At 49.4% G+C, this 20,295-nt stretch overlaps 7 protein-coding genes across 7 annotated transcripts; all 7 read right to left on the minus strand.

The window, feature by feature from the left end:
* Window positions 1–77: 77 nt before the first annotated feature.
* Window positions 78–1,263, minus strand: ONS95_002685 (uncharacterized protein; the record flags this gene model as incomplete). Its single annotated transcript, XM_058495956.1, has 5 exons — window positions 78–506; window positions 568–619; window positions 716–837; window positions 969–1,018; window positions 1,146–1,263. The coding sequence occupies 5 exons, from the start codon at window positions 1,261–1,263 to the stop codon at window positions 78–80; spliced, it is 771 nt and encodes a 256-aa protein (XP_058354685.1).
* A 1,082-nt stretch (window positions 1,264–2,345) lies between these two features.
* On the minus strand, window positions 2,346–5,397 carry ONS95_002686 (uncharacterized protein; the record flags this gene model as incomplete). Its single annotated transcript, XM_058495957.1, has 3 exons — window positions 2,346–2,712; window positions 2,768–3,138; window positions 3,268–5,397. The coding sequence occupies 3 exons, from the start codon at window positions 5,395–5,397 to the stop codon at window positions 2,346–2,348; spliced, it is 2,868 nt and encodes a 955-aa protein (XP_058354686.1).
* Window positions 5,398–5,877: 480 nt separating this feature from the next.
* ONS95_002687 (uncharacterized protein) lies at window positions 5,878–8,180 on the minus strand (the record flags this gene model as incomplete). The annotated part of the gene is made up of 5 exons (XM_058495958.1): window positions 5,878–6,415; window positions 6,505–6,847; window positions 6,936–7,908; window positions 7,960–8,061; window positions 8,130–8,180. The coding sequence occupies 5 exons, from the start codon at window positions 8,178–8,180 to the stop codon at window positions 5,878–5,880; spliced, it is 2,007 nt and encodes a 668-aa protein (XP_058354687.1).
* Window positions 8,181–9,179: 999 nt separating this feature from the next.
* On the minus strand, window positions 9,180–10,439 carry ONS95_002688 (uncharacterized protein; the record flags this gene model as incomplete). Its single annotated transcript, XM_058495959.1, has 1 exon — window positions 9,180–10,439. The coding sequence occupies one exon, from the start codon at window positions 10,437–10,439 to the stop codon at window positions 9,180–9,182; it is 1,260 nt and encodes a 419-aa protein (XP_058354688.1).
* Window positions 10,440–13,176: 2,737 nt separating this feature from the next.
* ONS95_002689 (uncharacterized protein) lies at window positions 13,177–15,087 on the minus strand (the record flags this gene model as incomplete). The annotated part of the gene is made up of 1 exon (XM_058495960.1): window positions 13,177–15,087. One exon carries the CDS (start codon window positions 15,085–15,087, stop codon window positions 13,177–13,179), a length of 1,911 nt encoding a protein of 636 aa, XP_058354689.1.
* A 1,561-nt stretch (window positions 15,088–16,648) lies between these two features.
* ONS95_002690 (uncharacterized protein) lies at window positions 16,649–17,375 on the minus strand (the record flags this gene model as incomplete). The annotated part of the gene is made up of 3 exons (XM_058495961.1): window positions 16,649–17,072; window positions 17,144–17,223; window positions 17,280–17,375. The coding sequence occupies 3 exons, from the start codon at window positions 17,373–17,375 to the stop codon at window positions 16,649–16,651; spliced, it is 600 nt and encodes a 199-aa protein (XP_058354690.1).
* A 919-nt stretch (window positions 17,376–18,294) lies between these two features.
* Window positions 18,295–20,229, minus strand: GUT2_1 (mitochondrial glycerol-3-phosphate dehydrogenase; the record flags this gene model as incomplete). The annotated part of the gene is made up of 2 exons (XM_058495962.1): window positions 18,295–18,896; window positions 18,951–20,229. 2 exons carry the CDS (start codon window positions 20,227–20,229, stop codon window positions 18,295–18,297), a joined length of 1,881 nt encoding a protein of 626 aa, XP_058354691.1.
* Between the last annotated feature and the right edge of the window lie 66 nt (window positions 20,230–20,295).

Here is a 20,295-nt window from a genome sequence, read left to right on the forward strand (position 1 = left end):
GTACCCGCATCAGTCTCTGACGAGTTGCCGCCAAGCAAACCAAGGCAGAGCAGTAACTTCAGCCTCGAGCTTACCACTCACATATGCTTCGCAAAGAACTCCAACAAAGTCTTATACCCCCGCTCATACTCACTCTTAACCCTCTCATCCTCCAAATCCGCCCTCGCAGCCATCCACCCATGAACCTGATCCGCAAAGATCTCCACATGCTTCTCGCCCTTCAAATTCTTCTCGAACTTCTCGACATCCTCCTTAGGCTCGTCCTTGCTGGCTAGCATACACAATGGGATCTTGATGCCTGACGCTTCGGAAGGGTCGACCATTGCGGGGTGGCATTCGGCGGCTGCTTTGAAGGGCGTGGATGGTGTGGAGGTGGTGAGGGAGACGATTTTGCCGCCCCAGCAGAAACCGATTACGCCCCAGGTTTTGATGCTGGGGTAGGCTTTGGTGAGGGCTTCGATTATGGTGGGGACTTTGGAGGCGGTTGTGGGGGGTGCACCGGTGGTCTGGGGGATTGGTCAGTATTGTCGTCTTCGTTAAAATTTACTAAAAAGGGAAATGACATACCTGGAAGAAGTTGCCAAGTTTCTTTCCCTTCTCTTCGTTGTCGGGTGGATACCTATTCAAATCTCATAAGTTTTCTTACTCTTTTGGTTTGTGAGGATCTGTCACCCGGAAAAGGAGATGAACATATTTGTTAAGGAGGAGAACTTACCATGAGATATCAGCAGGCTTGCCTTCAAACCAATCAGGGATGAAAACTTGATACTGATTATCCTTATCGCTAGTAGCGAGGATATCAGCACCTTGGATTGACTGTGGGAAGTAGCCGAAGATCTAGTTGTGAGGGTCAGGTCAGTGGCTAATTCATTTCTGAGAGCGTTTTGGAATTAATGACATGGGATGGGAGTCAGTGATAGGTGAATCAAGACGCGGTGGAATTCATAGTGGAGAAGTGTTACACTCACATCATAGATATACAGCAATCCCTTCGAAGCATTGCCCGATCCAGTGACATCTATCATCAAGAGTATCAGCATTCCTGTTTCTCAAATCCAACCTCAATTCTTCTCTTCAACTCGAAAAAAGTTTCATTCAGAAATCAAAGACATGAAGATGAGAAGAAGAAAAAAAAACAGGCTCACAAGTCTTCAACCCCCCAATCGTCTCATACTTCCCCTTCTCCTCATACCCCTTCGCAACAATAGGAGGGATACTACAGCATGCCGCACTATGACCGTGTTGTCCCTGGACTTGAGCCATTTTGACTTGTCTTTCTATTGATGTCGAAAATCTTCTTTTGCCGAACTGAGATTGTACAGATGAGGCTCTAAGCCTTCTTGTTGCTGTTACTGTTGTTGGTAAAGCTCTGGTCAATTGAGCTGTTGAGAATGTCGATCTTGGAAATGCAGTTCGAAACAAGAGCCTGCTGTTCATGAGATAGTTGACGTCTTGAATTCACGTTGAATTGAAAAGAGAGGTGAGGTGAGGTGGTCGAGAAGAAGAAGCTTTTTCTAACGGAAGAGGGGTCTGCGGGGTAGATCCTGACGTCGACACTTTCCCTCAAACTTTAACTCGATTCTTAACGCCGAAAAGGAGGGTTCCATGTTTTCCATTGGCACGTGATTGCCCTTCCACTGCACTTCTTGTTGAGATACCGGGGTACATTAGGCTGTCTATCTGTCTGTCCAGTGAAATGGTAATTTTGGTGATATGCAGATTTTCAGTAATTAAGAAGCGCCAAGTTCGTTCTTGTCCATGGGATGGGAATTTTATTAAAGTTCTGACATGTGGACTCTGCCAAGCAGGGGAACATCGTCGTCTACCTACCCTCAGGTATTCTTTAGGTCCTTGGACATTTAGGGTAAGAACTGAATGTGATTGGCCAATCATCCCTTAAATTCAGAGATCTTACAGTGCAATTCAGAACAAGAAGTCACAATGTAGATGGAAATGCATTCATTATCTATGAACATTTGACTTTCCCGACGATTCGAATCACTCTTGAATTGCGCTTCAGCAGTATGCAACTCGAAGCCTCCTAAATTGAGGATGCCACATCTGAATTCCAAAAGAACGTCATTATCGAGGAGTTCCAAATAGCGCGTTATCCGAGGTACTTGTCTCCTACTCATGCGAAGCGTGCTCCTTAGAGCCATGCAATGTAAAAGCAAATCACAAACGCGCCATCCAAAACGCCCGAACGAGATTCTCTCGTGAAAGAAACAAAGCAAGCAATGCACAAGCTTCATTTCCTCATCATATCCATCATACCAACCACTTCAGCATCCCATCGCGCTGAACAATACGCCCAACCTCTTGAGAAACCAAACAGTAGACAACTCCTAAAAGATGCTATTAACAATATTCCCACCAATCGTAGCACCGGCACCAAAAATCGCCGCATTCCCAAGCTTCCTCCCAAACTTCTTGCCCATCTCCTGACCCTTACCAGGCTTACTTGGTTCCTCAGCAATAGCCATAGGTGGGACGGAGCTGTCATATGGGTTGCTTGGGCCTGGAGGGGGAGGACCTTGTTGCTGTGGTTGATACTGGCCTGGATATGCGTTGTTGTAGTTGGCTTTCTCGTTGCCGTAGGCGCCGTGCATGCTGGGTGGTCCTTGGGGTTGGGAGGGGATGACTTGGACGTAGTTTACGGGGAAGACGCCTTCTTTCCCGGTGCGGAGGTTGCGGCCGAGCCACCAGTCGTTGCTGGAGGGTGTTAGCCCTTATTTTGAAGTTGCAAAAGGGGGAAATGGAAACTTACTTCATGTACTCGTGTACGGCGATCTGGTCACCGGGCTCAAAGGTACAGTCATCTGGCTCTGCATATCTGTACAACGCCGTAGCACGAGCGATTTCAGGCTTCGCAGGGGCAGCAGAAGGCGCCCGGTTTGGTAGAGAGGGAGCAGCGGGTGTGGTATATGCTGGTGGAGGAGGGTCATTGAGACGCATGTTGTTGAAAGCATTGGTAGGTGCCTGGGCTGGAGCGGGAGCTTGTGCTTGTGCTTGTGCTTGGACAGGCGTAGGGTTGCTGTGAGCAGATCCACCTAGGGAGGACTCTGCAGGTAAAGCAGCCATGATGGTGTCGTAGACCTCATCGCTGATAGCTCCATGTTCGGCGAGGCTCTCCAGTTCCTATTGAATGGTTAGTACTGATCGATACCCTAAAAATAAGCTTAAGCTCCGGCCTGCATGACTTCCAGGTGCTAGGGTCTGAGATCCAAGTCGCTGGGACAGGAAGGAAATGTAACAAAATAAACCTACATTCTTGATATTCCTCAACGACCGATTATTGTTAATAATCTTCTGTCTCTGCTCTGGATCCATATTGCGTGGCAAAAACTTGTTCTCGTAGTACGCGTACTCTGTATCAATACAATCCTTACAATTCGTATGTCTCTCGCAACTTCTCGCCTCAACGTGCACAAGTTTCGCTATGTACAGTCGTTCTTCGTGGGTGAAGTATTCGGGTCCGCGGGCAATCTGACTCGAGGGGCGGGACTTCGATGTAGGTGTGGCACTTGTGGCTGTCGTGGAGGAGGTCAGAGGTCGAGAAGAGCGCTTTACGATCGTTGATTTCGAGGTGAGGTGCAGAGGGATGCGCAGTGTACTTCCGGAATGGCGGAGGGTGAGTGGACTTGTGCCGAGCGTCGAGGGAGAAGAGGGTGATCTGGAAGGCAGAGAGACTGAGGGACTGGATCCGCTTCCTGTTCTTTGTGCTCTGAGGTTGCTTGCTCGTTGGATCTTAGATGCTGGCTGGACCGGAATCGAGAGACTGGATGAGCTGCTTGTACTGCGAGTCAGAGTCGACTTCTGACCGTTTCGAAACTGCAGATTCAACAAGTGATGCTCGGAGGGGCTTTCGTTCTCCTTCTGTTGTTCAATTTGATCTTCGAAGACGATGAGAGCGACAGAGGGAGAGGGCGACGTTTCGTCGTCGTTGGTCCTCGTGTTGGACGACCCGGCTGCGGCACCTTCAGGGCTCGGCGACTGGCTGGGCGGATCCACTACGGGCATTTCAGCCGATTTAGCCACTGGACGTGCAGGTGCTTCATCCACTGTGGCTATGCCAAGACCAAGCCCCAATCCCAGCCCAACTCCAATGTCATTGTCAGCATCACCGTCACCTTCAATGTCACCACTTGCACTGGCACTTAATCCCAACACAGACCTCCTCCGGTTCTCACGATTATTCCCGGAGTGAGAGCGAGATCCTGGCTGTGATCCGGAACCGGCACTGCTACTAGCAGCTCTGCTCGTACTAAACAATGCACGAACAGGCGTCTCTCGACTCGCGATCCTGACGAACGTCTCAGCCTGCTCGCGGTAATTGTGCTCCAGGTACTTGTCTATCAGATCGAGTGGCGCATCGTGGTCCCAGTCTGAATCTTGAATGGGTGCAAGCAGTTTCGGTGTGAGCAGTTCGATGTTAGTGTCTGGCGACTTTAGGGGTTGAGGGGAAGCTTGGAATGGTCTCGGCGTCTTGTCGTAGAGGGATGAGATAGACGGCGTTTGCAGCTCTTGTTGTTGATACTGTGCTCGGAGCGTGTGTCCATTACTGGTGAGCTGCTCAGCGTATGTGTTCTTGTAATTTGGGTTTCCAACTGGATTTCCTTGTTGGTAAAGAACCTCAAGTGCTTCGTATCCAATCTCTTCGTCTTCGCTTTCTTCATTCCATCCCTCTGCCTCCTCATCATGCTCTCCTCCTCGTTCATACACAAGCATCTCTTCCAAATCCCTCGTCTTAACACTTTCAAACACAACACTTCTCCTCCCAACACCCATATGATCATAGAAGTTGATCCCCAGCCCAGCGGACGAGCTATCATCCGTATTCGTACTCTCTGTATCGCTGTTGTCGGCTGCCGCCCATTGATTCCACTTTCGTCCCAATTGAGATCGAGTTTCCTCTTGCTCTTGCTCTTCCACATTCTCTTCATCAAATTCCTCATCCAATTGCTCATTTTGTTGGTCTTGCCCTTGATCTGGAAACGAAGACCGAGTTCTTGAGCGCGAGCGCGAGTGTGACCGAGATCGAGAACGTGCAGGAAATTGAAAATCAGAATGTGGGTGAGAACGTCCTCCTAGTCCAGAGCCTAGCCCAGCTCCCTGTCTATTCATACCGTCTCGAGAAGAGCAAGTGGCATGATACACAATGGCTTGCCCTCCACCTTTATCTCTTGCTCTCCCCATTTCCAGGTCCATCTCTCCGTCTCTGCCTTTCAGTCTCTGTCTCCGTGTCTCTTGATACCGCCGATGAAACTGTCTTGCCTCTCTGTTCCAAGCCCGAGTAAAAGACTGATCTCGATCTGTCGGGGATATGTCGTGTCGTGTAGTAGATGACGCAGTGAACAAAGAAAGGGGAGGTATATCTATGGACGCAGGTGGAGTCATTGTGCAGGTAATTTTCGGCCTGAGAATTTTGGAGTGGTAAGTGAATTCGAGGATATTTTTGGTACCAGCTCTTGTCTTCGAAGGTGAGTGGATCGTGTAAGGTCGTTCGTTGGTTTTCCTGGTAGAGGTGAGGAGGTAATGAACTGAGGTCGCCTATTTCGGAGAGGAACAATAAGCGAGGATGAGGAGACGAGGGGAAACGAAAACACAGCACATCCTGCTTGATGGAACAGAGTACATCGTGCACACAAGTCGATGTGAATGTAAGTAAATGAGAAGACTAATCTCTAAAGATTTCGGTAAGTTCCTCAACCGTACGCTCTACAGTTTGGAGACCGTGAACTCGTATTTCATAACGCCATCCCAAGCAGAACTAGGGCCCAAGTGAATATGCTGATTCACTCAACTCCAGGAAGATATAACATTAGTCCCCTCCAGACTCCTTGTCTCCGGATACATTTCGACTCTCAGTCCCTCGCTTCAAACAGACCTCGACCGCCGACTTGCAGTGTCATCCCTCCTCTCCTCACCTCTCCCAACTCTTTCCAGCTCACCGTCCCGTCTTCTTGAGTCCATCCATACTTCTCTCCACTCCTCACCCAACAACAGATTCCTCCTTGCCGCCGCAGGAGTAAGAGCAAGTTGTTCTGGGGATCTATATCTCCACTTGATCTTTTGTGCCTTTCCCTTCCCCTTCACATCAATATCAATTGGTTTGGTCGGCACTTCATCCTCGACTAGCTTTTGATCTTGCAGCATAGATGAAATGAGCGAGACTCCGCCCGTCTCGACTCCAAGATGAGAAGCGGTGCTTGGTCCAGATGCTCGGGGAAGTGAGCTTGACCTGAAAGCAGAGCTGGATTTGGAGTTGAAACTGGAGATGGTTTTAATGGATGATAAGGATGGTGATGGGCTATCTGAAAGAGCGCAATCGTCGCCCTCGTCTTCTTCGGAATGGTCTGATATGTCGTGGAGGCGGGTGGGGCGCATGGGGTGCCAGTATGGACGGGCTTCATTGCTGTTGGATCTTGAGTTAGCTTTTATTTCTTTCCAAATAGCGCGATTTGAATATGAGAAAGAAAATTATGGGGTGATGATAGTACATACCCAACCCACTCCTCATCTCCCTCCCCTTCACTCCCACTACTCTCCCCGCCATCCGACCCATACGAACTATCCGCACTCCTCAACTTCCCATCAGCTTTCCGCGGTCTGCCCAACATTGGTCGATTATACATCGAAGAAAACGATCCTCTTCCGTAAGGCGAGTTGATGCCTGATCGCATGGCAGGTCGGTGTTTGTTGGGTGTTGTGATGTATCCGATGAAGGAGCATGCTGGGTCATTCGGGAGGAGATCCCAGACTGTGAGTGGGACGGAGAGGGTTAGGAGGGTGGAGTAGGATTTGTAGACCCCTTCGACAGTGGCGTATTTTGCGAGGGCAGGGAATTCTGGAGAGTTTTTAGCTTGTGCTTGAGGGTAGAAGAGAGATGGGGAAAACATAGCTCGTAATGGGTGGGAATGGACACAAATACTGACCTCCTAACCATCGCCTACAACTCGCCGCGTCCAACGTCCCCTGATCTCCCTCAAGAGCAATTGAGATCAGGACATGCGGAACTCTATACTCTCCATTTGGCTTGACATCAGTCAACGGATTGACCAAAACGTCTTCATCGTCCAAATCCATAGCATCCACCCACGCCGTGCTCCTCACACCTCCTCCCACAGCACCTCTATCCTTCTCCTTCTCCTTTCCTTTCCCAACCAACTTACCGCCCAATTCTTCCCTATCTCCCCTCAAACTTGCAATCTCAATTCCCCTCGCCTTTGGGTCTCCAGTGTAAACCCAATGCACAGGCGTAGCACACCATTCCAACAACCTCCCATCCCTCCCTCTCTCCGGCCTCTTCTGCTTCAACACAAACAACACCTCCGTATGCAACATGGCCGCCGAGAATGAAGGTTTACTTGACCACTCTTCAAGCACCTCAATCAGAGTATTCGTGAATGAATACTGTCCCGGAGGCGGCGCTCTAGTTTCCCATCCACAGGCAGCAATGGCTTCCATAGTCCCTGGCCCCATCCCAGCAGCCGAACTAGCAGCCGCACAACAATCAAGTAAGATCAACACATCACTCCTCGCGCTCCCGAATAATGTCTGGATGGCACTCCAATCCACGAATGGTGAATCGCGCTCCCGGGAACACCACCACATGTTCTGCCTTGCAGAATTAATAGTCCCATGTCCGCCATAGTAGACAACAAACAGATTGCCTCCCTCGTCGAATTTCTGAAGAAAAGTGCATGTCATGGACGTTAGTTGAATTTGGGAGGCGGAGGATGGGATGAGCCATATTTCGGTGTTGAAGCCGTAGAGTTGGCAGAAGGTGTCGTGCAGAGCGTCGAGCTCCGGCTTGATATTCAGGGTGTCCTCCGCCCAGCGGATGAGACAGACGTTCACGGTGTGGTAGCGGGAACGGCCACGGTTGGGGAAGGCTTGATTTGCTGCCTGCGTGGAGTGTGAATAGGGCACTGGAATAGAAAGAAGAGAGGAAATTACATCTTGCAAGCTCTCCGCGAAAGACCCAATGTCACTGATATGAAATGAGGACTTCGCTGTATCGTGAAGCGATGGGGTGGAAGGCGTCAATGGATAATCATCCTGGGTAGGTATCCAGCAAGAATCAGCATGTAATCCGTCTGAGCTTGGAAGAGGTAAATGCAGCTTACCGTGACACTGCTAGCTCCCGAAGATAAAGTGTAGAAAGAGGGAGTACCCATCTCGGTATAGAATGAGGCATTTACGGCTCAACTGGTCAGTGATAACACAGTCACCCGAAGCCGTGTTGTACCAGTACGTTCAGCCTTAAAGATTAATTGACAAACGAGACCAGCGAACAATCACAACGCAAAATCAATTCAAACAGTCGAAAAGAAACAACAATCTACCCGCCCCTTACCTACTTACCGGTATCATAATCGTTACCGTATCGAGTACACCCAGACGCCACCAAGGTGTCACGCGCAGGAGGCTGCTGATTATTGTGCCGAGTGTATCCTGGTGATCGGTGAGAAGTTGAGGTTAGATCTGGGTACTGTACGGAGCAGGGATGAGAGAAGCGAGATTGATTGGTGGAGGGATGAGGTAAAAATAGATTTTGCACGTGCTTGCTGTGATATCAAACACTTCGACTCGTATCAACATCGAACTTCGATAGCTTCATCAATAGCTTCATCAAATTCGCTCTCGATATCGCAGCGTATGAAAAGGCACTATCTCCGTGCCGAAGCTCCTTCTCTTGTGATTGTAGTCTTCCATTGGTACAGGCACAATGGGATCTCCCGAAGAGCTCCCCAAGAGATCCTCCACAGCGATATGGCATTGCTATGATGTAGGTACTACAAGCTTAGGGTTCACATGATTTATCGATGGAATTCAATTGCCAAACCTACGCAGAGTCCAATACTGCCTCTGGAGCCACACGATGCAAGGCATCCATGACAGCCAATTGGCAAATATTGTCTGAGTTCAAATCACGACTTGTCAAATCACAGGATGTGGGCCAAATTGATGGAAGTGCAGCAGACTTCTATTCCAGGTTGAGAAACGAACTATATACAAGTTTTCAATCCATCATCGAAAGATTCCCAGAAATCGCTATGAATAAACAACAAAAATCTCAGCAACATGCCACCGGATGCGGGTCAGCGCGCGAGCCGCAGCACTTGACAACCTTCCTCAAAGTGGACCTTATCCAGACCATAGTTCCTCCGATGTCTTTATGTCAGGGGAATTGGGCAACCAAGATTCTTCATTGCTGGGGAGAGCTTGCCCAAGACGAATGAGAGAGTCTCAACAGTAGGAGTGATGATACCGTTCAACGACGATGGAACACGCTCAGTAGCAAGTTGGTACAGAAGACAAGTTGCGGTTGGCGTATCAGGGGTAGCAATGAGCTTGCCATCCTTGATGCCGTTGAAGTTGATGAGGTTGAATCCTCCATTACCGGTGGCACCACCGAACAGTACTGGGTATTCGAGGTATTGAGCAAGGATCTCAGTAGTGACATCTGAGTTGGAGTAGGGCTCAACACGGTTGTACCAGTTGTCGGGAATCTTCTCCGCGTTGTTGAAGGAATATGTTCCGTCACCATTGTCTTGAGCACCGAAGAATGATGAGATGGTGGCCTTGTCTGGGATGTAGTCTGGTCCTGAGGGCATCAACTCGTACAAGAACGACGAAGCTCCGTAAAGGAGGAGAGATAGGGGGCCGAAGTAAAAGTTCTTGTTGTCACGGAGAGATTGTTGATATCGCTCGAAACGGTACTTCGCAAGGTTGTCACGGTTATAAAGACCACCAGTGGTCTCGGTCATCATGGCAAAGAGGGTGCCATTGAACTCGTAGTTGTTGCCAGTTGGGAAGAAATCGTTCCTGGTGAGGGAAGTGTCAGCCTCAAACTTATTGTGGCCGTTGAGACCAGGTTGTGGGCCGGTCAAAAGAGGGTTGAATGAGGTTCTGCTTGTCGCATCGCATCCAATGGAAAGTCTGTTGGTGACGATGTCGCCATCGGCGAGCGTCAGGCCGAGAACAGCCAGGAGTTGAGCCAAATCGTAGCCGACATTGTACAGATTCTGTTGAGCATCGACAAGCTCATTGAAGGTGACAATTCCGTCGCGGGCCAAAAAGCCGTGGTTGGCAGCGGCGTTCAACCCTGGGCACGGCCCACGGATGTCAGATGATGTGGGAGCGATGAACTGATGTGCGGTATCGCCAGGTGCCGGAACTTGGTATCCTCCCTTCTCGTTTCCTTTCTGTCCATTTTTGGCGTTGTTATATGGGAACTGAGCCGTGACAGGTGCTGCTGGGACGTGCTTAGAAGGAGGGTTGTATGGGCAAGTCACCGGACCACCTGGATTTCCACCACCAGATTGTTGACGAGCACGGAGCAAACTGGAGTCGACGCCTGGTTGCATGGCAACAAATGGGAACGCAGTGACAGCCTCTGCCGCCAGGGCGATGGTTGCAAGAGAGTACTTCATGATGGATAAGTTGAAGTCAAAGAACTCTTGATGAAGTGATTATATGAATATAGTGTGGATCAACTCCGGGGATTTTCTGTGGTCTTATATCGACAAGGCGAAGAAAACAGGCTTCCCCACAAACAACTAATGAGAAAGTACCACCTACGAAATAGGGAATTTCCCTCGGCATCTTACCTCGAAATCCCCACGAAGTATCCACAATTCGAAATCCCTGAGCATCCACTTCAGCTCAAGTCAACAAGAATTCAGCGAAACAGGAGAGTAGCAATGACGATCACTACCACCCAATTGGCCGACAGACAACAAACCGAGGAACCTCACGATATAAAAGTGGAGTCGGTCAGTATGAAGGCACAAGAACCAAAGAAATCTTGGTGCCACTTCCAAGCCATCTACGAATGGGCAAGACAACAATTGTCATTAGTCCCAAGTCTAGCGTCTACCACAGCGGCTGATGAGCAATGTGGAGGTGCCAAAAGCTTAGGGATCGACACTGCCGGCGGGGTTCAAACTCAAGTTTAATCCCGTTTGACCTTCAGGATGAAAATGGCGAATCAGAGGAATTTGCTGAAAAAAGTACCGAGGATGTGGAGTTGGTGTTGAGGCGGTCGTCTTTTTCTGGTCGTCTGGTCGTTGCATAACCAGGATTGCACTCGTGAGGTCAGTCTGAGGTTCTGCCTATCAGCGCAGATAGAAGGGGTGAAATGCAAAATTTCACAGAAATCTACGACCGGTGAGTTTAGTAGAAGGGCAACACTCTGTTTCGAGGAGCTGAAAATAGGCTCTGTCGAGGACTGTGATTTACAGGAATACTGCTCCTTGAATCAATTATCACTGCCAAACTCAGCACACGCCCACCTTTGCTCTCCGCAAAAGGAAAGTTGATATCCTTCAAGGCGGAGACAAGCCCATCCCAAAGATCAGCCACCAACGCCATCATCGGCAGTGTCGATCCGCATGTTCTCCTTCTCATGCCATCCACAGCACTCTTTCGAACTATGACCCCACGCGATGACTTGCGTTCATTATCGCGACTCGTCCAATCTCGAAAGCCACAAAGCCAGCTTGCGGGTTTAGCCTTTAAGGTTATTCTGCTTCTGGGGTTGGCGCATATGAACTTTCGGCAGTGATCGACATGCGGGGAAGGGGTCGATGGAGGCGACCGAGGAAGTTGGGATTAGACCCACTTTAACCCCTTCTAAGTCGCCGTTATGTAAACACGATATCGAGGCGGTGGTATGACGGTGGGAGATGATGCAGGATGGCGTTGATTATCATTTCTACGGCAGGTTGGTTCTGCGAGTTCGTCCTGGCGGTCAAACACACATGGGAACGGGGAATCTGGACTGACAGATGCTCGGGACTTGCTTCAGAGCGAAGAGGGGAGCAGAAATGACGATGCTTTGTTCTGGAACTCGGGATCTTCACTTCGAACCGGTGCGGTGGCACGGAAAACGAATAGGCGTTCTCGATCTCTGTCGAGAACAGAACGGAAAGGGAATTCAATGGGAATGATAACTGTTGAATTGTTCCTCGGATGAAGTTGCCAGCGGACTTTCTCCAAGATCTCGGGGGACGAGTAAGAGGTAACTCCTCTAGGGAGGTCATATGCATCTTTCGGCCACAGCATCTACTCGCAAATCGAAATGCCATCATATTCTCCAGCACTTGCACAGGACCTGCTCCGGAGGCAACTTCTAGACCTCCAAAATCAGCTTGCAACAACACCAGCGAAAGAAAGCCACAGCGTCAACTCTAACAACGTCTTAGCACATCTCCTCTCAGTTCGACGCTACCCTTCATCAGAAACCAGCAAGTCGAACCGGTAAACATGCAGCTTGTTCAGTAGAAAGTACAGAGATGCGACCACTGAAAGATTCACGCACCTAGCTTCCACATTAGGCAAGTCATAAACAACTCGCGGACTCTCGCGGACCCTCCCCTCCATTAGCCCTCCCACCTTTTTGATTTCTGCTTCTTCTGAAGCATGATACCCTATCATCTCAATCCTATCATTCCAGTAATACTTCTATCATATCGGGCGTTTCATAGAGGACGTCACGTACCTAGCGTACCGTGTTCGAAAATAATAGAGACTTGCGGAGAATATGCTTATTTACTATTGTCCTAGCGAGTGCTTCAGTAGTGCAAACTCTCTTTACCGCCGAGGTTGGATTCTTCTGTTTTGATCGAGATCTGAGCGGAGCTGTGCTCCGTTATGGGATTGTTGAATTTATCATTTTTGGAGCCAGATTATGGAGAAAGGAGAGAGATGGGGTGACTTGACGAGTAAGTGCTTCTTGAGTTCGGATTTTGATCTGAGTTTTATTGCTCCTCTTTCGAGGGCTGTATTGTCCATTTCGATATGTCTCATGCCTTTCATTATTGGTCGAAAATAGCACGGTATGGGAGGTCAGTTCTCCCTAATTTCTTCACTTCGATTATTTCCTCCAAGAGGCAGCACCTCTTGCTCAGCCCTGTATCATTACAGTGCTCCACATAATGTTTTCATTGTTGAAAGGTTTTGGAAATCCTGTTAATTCCGAAAGTCAAATCCAATCACACAGCAAGTTCAAAGTGGTTAAGTCCTTGCAGCAGCATTTTTCGGTTCTCAAGAGGCCAGAGAGTTACGGACCTTGATCTTGCTAGGAGTAGACAATTTAACATTTGAAATGGTTACGTCTCCAAGCTCTTCGCTACAAAAGCAGAAGTACAAACAAGCTATCCCCAACATCTACTCCGAATCCAAGAAATCTTCATCTTCTTCTCCGTAATCCTGCTCTTCCTCATCTTGCTGTTCTTCATCCTCGTCACTCATCCCTCTATATTCACCTGGCACCGCAGTATTCAGGTATCCTATCTCTTGTATCTCGGGATCCAGGGACTCATCAATAACATCGGAAGAGTCATCCCAAACCCCACTGTCATCCCACTCCATTTCTTGTTCGTCGCCAAAGAGTTCAATCATCTTCTCATCAGATGAATATCTGGCACTCCCTGGGTTACCATGTGTTTGTGCCTCAGCGTCCGACTCAACGAGTTGTACTGGATCAGTAACCCTAGGTTGCCCTCCCTCTGTCACCTCCCTTATAACACTCGACATCGGGACCTCAATCTCAACCCCATCCTCACTCCTTTTCCCATCCCCATCCACCCAAATCCGCGTCAGCACATACACCAATCCCCCAGCCTCACCTTCACCATCCCTCGTCCTCAAAGCTTCCTTCCACTCCTCTCTCCAACTCCCACCTTTCCTCGCCGGTTTCCCTTCCGCCTTATCCATATCTGCCAACCTCCCCAAAGCTACCTGCCTCAAGCGCTTCATCTCACTCCACGTTCTATCTTCCAGCATATGATCTATCTCCCTCTCGATAGGCGCGGTGAAACGGGAGCCGCTGCCAAGTTGCTTTTGAGCTGCCTGCACACTCGCAGCGAACTCGCTTATTGGACCGAGGACTTCATTCATGCGCACAAATTGCTCTTTCATGATCTCAGGCTGGAAGGTTTGAGCTCGGTTTAGCTGAAAAAGTTTCTTGGCTTGTTCACTCGCCTGGTTAACAACTTGGTTCAATGAACCGAAACCTCGAAACACGTCGGGTTCAAAGATTGGCCTGCTAGGCTTGACAAGAGATCCTGAGCCCTTAACAGGCAGGATTTGAGGTCCAAAGCCATGCACGGGACTTGGAAGTTCTGGTGCAGGAGATCTCGTGAACGGCGAGTATGCCTGACTCGATAACGTCTCTAGATTATCTTCTTGAGCTTCGGTATGAAGCTCGAGTCTTTCTCCGCTTACCTCGAGGCGCTCTTCAACACGTTTAGCGTACCTTCCGATACCCTCCCCGTGGTGTGATGCGCTCCCGAATTGTTTGGTAGTTCTTTCTTGGCGCTGTTTAGAGGTTTTGGAGGACAAAGAAGTTGTTCTCGCACTGTCGACAAGTTGGGACCAGAATTGTTGCGATGTGGCGTTGACTGGACTTCTCGCGTCTTCAGCGATTTCTGTTTGCGAATCTTGTTCTTCGTGGTCTTTTGACTCGTTTGTCTTTTGAGAGTGCTGCTCTTGATCGTCGGTCTCGTAATTGATCTCCATCTCCTGGTCGTTCAGCTCAAAACCTTCCTCGGGTTCAGCTTCAAATTCAATCCCATCTTCTACTGCCTCCCCTGTCTGAGTTCTTTCTTCACTGACACCTTTCCCCGAGATATCAGAGTCTTGATATTGCTCGTCACTTTCGTACCCGATTTCCATTTCATAGTCCGCAAGCTCAATTTCAATCTCATCCTCAACCGCAATGTCGATCTGGTCACTTACCAAATCTGTCTGTCGATTCTTATCTTCCCTAGCTTCTGAACTCAACTTGACGGAATTTTGATCTTGATCCTCACTCTCGTAGCCGATTTCCATTTCCTGATCATCCAGGTCAATATCTTCTCTTGCCACATCCTCGATATTCCCTTCGGACTCTGTCCTTTTATCTCTCTCTTCCTCTGTTTCCTCAATCAAGATATAACTGACATGGGATTGCTGATTTTGGTCTCCGCTCTCATGTCCACTGTCTGTGTCTTTCTGTTTAAGACGCGCCTCGGATGAGATACCCGGTTGCAGCAATTGTTCTTGGTCCTTAACTTGAGTTTGATATCCAGGTCCCATCTCCCGAATTCCTAGCCCAGTCTCAGATCCCTTAGAACCCACCACTGCTTGTATCGACCCCTGCCCATTCTTATCTTCAACACCATCAATCCCCAATCCCAGATCCTCATATCCATCCTCCGCAAAATGGTCATCATCCCCATCTTCATCACCCTCTCCCTTTTCCTCTTCCCAACCAATCTCATCCTCGAACGGGTCTTTCCCTGCGTAAGCAGCAACGTTACCACTCACCCTTCAAAACCTCTTCGAATCATACGGCTTAGAATCCCCAGCATGATCATCCAACATTGGATTCATCGGATCATACAATTCCAGGTTATCCACACTGGCACTACTCGCTCTACTCCCCCTCTCCTCTCCTCTCTCATCTCCTCCTTCTCCTCCTTCCTCTTCAGGCTCATCGGTATCAAGTATGCTACGATCCAATCCCCTCTGCCTGTCTCTTTCCATTTCATTCCCTCTTTGCGGGTTGAAGCTGCGCAAGGGATCATAATTCTCATTCTCACTCCCCATGCTCGCCTGCTCCTCCCTTCCCTGCGCAACACTCCTCTTCATCTGCGCCCCAGTAGGGACGTATATACTCGGCATCAGCGGCATAGATGGGACATACATCGGCGGAGGAGGCGGGTGTATTATTTGACTCAACTTACCGATTTCCTCTCCCTGGCTACCCCCTAACGGAAAGCGTGGGAAAGGTGGAAAGCTCGGTAGAGATGGTAGATATGGCGTACTTGGTGGCTGTGCTGATGTTGAGAGTGATGGTGAGGGGAAGGATTCGGATGGAGATGCATGGTGAGAGGGAGGAGGAGGGGGAGGGATGTAGGATGGTCCGGCGCGGAATTGGAATTCTAGGACTGTGATGTCGCGCTCGAGGTTTTTGAGGAGGGTATCGAGGCGGGAGTAGTAGGCTAGGATGGAGGCGTGGGTGAGCTGGTGGTTGACAGAGGAGGATGAGGGGTTGGTGCTGGTTGACATGGTTGATATGCTTATTTTGTTTTGGGTAGAGCTTAGCGAGGTGCTGTTGATAGATATTTTTTTGCTGCGCGGACTACCCTCGTGCAAGTTTGAGTTCGAATTAAGATTGGAACTTATATGTATAAGCTTAAGAGGATGAAGCTTGCATTGCTCATGGCCTGAGAGTCTTTGTTGGTAGGGTCATGAAATGGTGGGATAGCCTTTCTTTGTCTGGACTTCCAGGTGCGGAAGAGTGTTGGGCATTTGATTGTGAGCAACGTTTGCGGGGTGATAGTAAATCAATTCTAGCTGAGATCTTGAAATTCAAAAGAAAATGGCCCTAGGTCTGAGGTTGATGGGGCTTGTATTCGTCGGACCAATCTATCATGGCCTCCATCACTAAGTGGTCCGTCTTCCATTAACATAGCCAGATAAATCTATCCGTCCTCGTACCGTCCTCGCACCGTCCTTCGTCGGAGCGATAAACCACGATATAGGTATCCTCGTGCTACGTATCATGCACATATCCCCCCAACTTGTCATATCCAGATATACCCTGACATATCCCCAATCCCATAAATCTCACCATCATCCCCCAAACCCACCCTCAACTCTGCACCAAACTCAAATAAACCCCCCACCCCATCCCCGCCAAACTCCCCACCAACGCCCGCCCCTCCACACTCTTCACGACCGAATAATTCAGCAAGCTCACCAACGGCCACACCGTCCACCCAGCCCTCATCAACGGCCAGAACTCCTCCGCCGCAATCCCCACCGCCTCCTTATACCCCTCTCCTCTAAACCCAGCAAACACCAGCGAGAACAGCAGTGTGTTGACTGTCGCGCCTATGGTCTGGTCGAGCAGGAATTTGATCAGCGTGTTGCGGATGGAGAGCTTGGATTCAAGGAGTGTGTGGGTGGATTCTTCGCGGTCGAGCTCTTTTTCGTCGTTTTTGGCGGCGGCGGCGATGGCGGAGTCGGAGGGGACGAGGTAGGTTGAGGGAAAGGAGGATTCGAGGAAGGATTGCCTGTGCGAGGGAGAGCTGTTAGATGGTTCTGCTTGTTGGTGTGGGAGGGAGAAGGGGAGGGGGAAGCTTGCCAGAGGAAATTTGGTGGACAGTTTAGCGCGTTGAAGAGTGTGAACTGCAGGACAGGTATCCAGTTTATTGTGTATGATGCCTGCGATGTATTAGCACTATAGATCGAAGATGAGGGTGAGCTCTATCAGGACGTACGCTGCTTCTGTATGCGGTGAGGAACTGCGCGATGATGTTGCTCGTCGCATTTAGCACACACGACTGTATCGTCGTGTTGACGATTGGAGAAGGCATCGTGGAGATATTATAATCTCGCGGGTATGCCTGTCAGATCCGTCTGACGCTTTATGGAGATGTGGTGGGTTGGAGTGCTTGGGAAGTAGAGCCTTTGTTATCTTGTTGTCAGTCTTCGTGACAGCTTCAAAATGACGTACCGTGTGACAGGGGTCGAGCTAGATGAATTAGCCGAGAATTATCCAAACAACAGTGGCACTACCACTCTCTTTATCATCTTTGAATGTACACATATGATAGTCTAAAAATCGGGGAAGCTTCGAATCCTTGATGCTATTTCTGTACATTCTTTGTTCAAAGCTCAAAGCGAGGGGTGATTGGGTACAGAAGGCTATGAATAATAAGTCGTGCAATAAGCACGATTTCGTTCTCAAATCTGGAGGCATACACACCAATTCGACCATCTTCTAGATTCATTCAGGAAAACAACCCATTCTGGATACAAAATCTATTTTCTGAAGGGTTCAGAGGACGGGAATAGAACACTAAGTGCCCTAAAAAAAAAAGAAACTCCGAAGTTTGGAAGTCCAGGCGCAACCTCCACCAAGCATACAAACACAGACAGAAAAACGAAACGCATCCTGAGCCTTTGTTGGGTATATGGGCTATTTATGGAGCTCCAACCGTGTGTGAAACGGGACAGAAATATTTCTCGGAACTCATCTTTGTGCGGGAGTGGCGAGGCGAGTCTGAATATGTACGACACTGTCCAATGTTTGGTGTGGTTGTTGGATGAAGATTGACCCAGGTGCTTGAAGAGAGGTGACTTCCAGGAGATGAACTTCTTCCAAGGAAGAAAGCTTCTAGACCGATCCGTGTATCCTAGTTCAAGCCGAAGGCCCGGCCCGTCTATGGAAGTTGAAGAAGTGTGCAATTGCGACGGTTTCATTTATCCGACGCCATTGATGTCTAAGGAAGACTAGTCGATGTTACTCCGTTCGTTGCGATGCCTTGGCCGACAAGCTTGATTGCTTTTGGTTTCTTCGCCGGTGCCTTCGCCCCTAGAGTCGACTCGGAAATCACCGGGCTTCTTGCTCGAGCAAGCAGCTTCGTTTTTCATGGCGTGCAAGATCTCGCCATCGACAAAACAGTGCTCTGGTACAAGGCGTCCAGCTTTGCTACTTAGACTGGCGACCTCCCACGCGCGGTCACCATATGAATGAACGAGGTGCGCTGCGATATCCTCGTCAAGAGAGTAATGTTGTATGAGGTTGATAGCCAGTGTGTCGTGGAAGCCGTGGGCGCCGATCAATCGGACGTGTTGAGTTTGACAGGATCCATCTACGATAGGGACGTCGTTGAATTCGTGCAAAGTGCTGGAGAAGTCGACATTGGATTTGTTGGGTTTTAGCTGGAATACTTCGATAGCTTTATCAACGGCGTCTTCGGCCATTTGGCGGTACGTTGTCCACTTGCCGCCGGCGCAGGTGAGGAGACCAGAGTCAGATACTGTCACTAGGTGATTTCGAACGAGTGATTCTATGTTGGTGGCTTTGGGGTCCTGGACGAGCGGACGAATACCTGTAGAATATTAGTTTCCAGTATCAACCCTAATGGGACGGATTTTTAGCATACCTGACCACGCAGCAAGAACATCCGATCTTTGGAGGGAAATGCCAGGTGCGAGATACCCTCTGATCTCGTTCAATATCCAATCGACATCGTTGTCTCCTGCCACAGGATTCTTGGACACTTTCGAAGGCGAATCTGTTGTCCCAACTAAAGTGCGTCCTTCCCAAGGTAGGAGAAACATCACTCGCCCGTCCGAGGTGCTAGGGTCGAGTAAACCCATATTTTTCGAGCTGAAATATGCGGGCAGTACGATATGAACACCGCTGCTTGGGACGACGATATCACGATCTTCTGGCTTGTCGAATTTACGGATAGCGTCTACATATGGCCCTGTTGCGTTGATGACCCCTCTGGCACGAACGACAAACTCATCCGAGACTCCATCGTCGTTGTCAGTAGCCCTGTTCGGGAGCGTGTTTCGTACTCGAGCACCGCAGATCTTTCCGTTTGAATCCTTTTGGAGTTCAGTTGCCTGAACATGATTCAGTATCGTCGCACCATATAGCGAAGCGGTCATCGCCAATGAAATATTCATGCGAGAGTCGTTTTGCTGTCCGTCATAGTAAACCAGCGCTCCAACAAGCCCGTCTTTCTTCTGCATAGGAAAAGCTTCAAGCGCAGCGGATTTCGAGAGAAAGGACGATCCTTTGAAACCCCTGGATCCGGCAAGTAGATCGTAGCACTTAGTTCCTGCCCAGAAGTAGGGTGCCTTCAGCCAGCTTTGGAGCGGAAGCATGACCGGAAGCCATGAAGCGAGATGTGGAGCGACAGTAGTGAAGTGCTTTCTTTCTCGAAGAGCTTCTTGGACAAGCTTGAATTGCTCGTAATCGAGGTTCCAGACTGCCTTTTCCAGATATCGAACTCCGCCGTGGATGAGTTTGGTACTTTTGCTGCTGGCTCCACTGCTGAAGTCGTCCCGTTCGATCAGAGCTACCTTGAGACCTCTCGTTACGGCGTCCAGAGCGATTCCAGTTCCTGTCGCTCCACCTCCAATGATGAGTAAGTCGTAAATGTCGTCATCGTTCGATGATCGCTCCTGTGCTTGGTCTTGGTTTGAAGACTTTAGACCGCTACGCTTGAGTGCCGAGATTTGCTCCTGTCTTGACTTGACTCGTGGGAATGTTGGAGGTATGACTCTGCCGGACTTGTCAAATTCTGGCTTGTGAACTCTCGCTGGAAGATCATTGCTGTCGCTAGAGAAGGCATAGAATGCAGTTCCGCAAGTAAATGCAGCAGTGTATGCGTAGACCAGAGGTCTGGCTAATCGTGAAGAGGTGAACATGGGCTCAATGAGAGCTGTGAGAGACTGGCGAGTGAGCGAACTTCGGATATCTTAGATGCCAGAGGA

This window comes from Cadophora gregata (genome assembly GCF_030347475.1).
Source record: "Cadophora gregata isolate MNR1 chromosome Unknown scaffold_11, whole genome shotgun sequence".
Classification (NCBI taxonomy): Eukaryota; Fungi; Ascomycota; class Leotiomycetes; order Helotiales; family Ploettnerulaceae; genus Cadophora; species Cadophora gregata.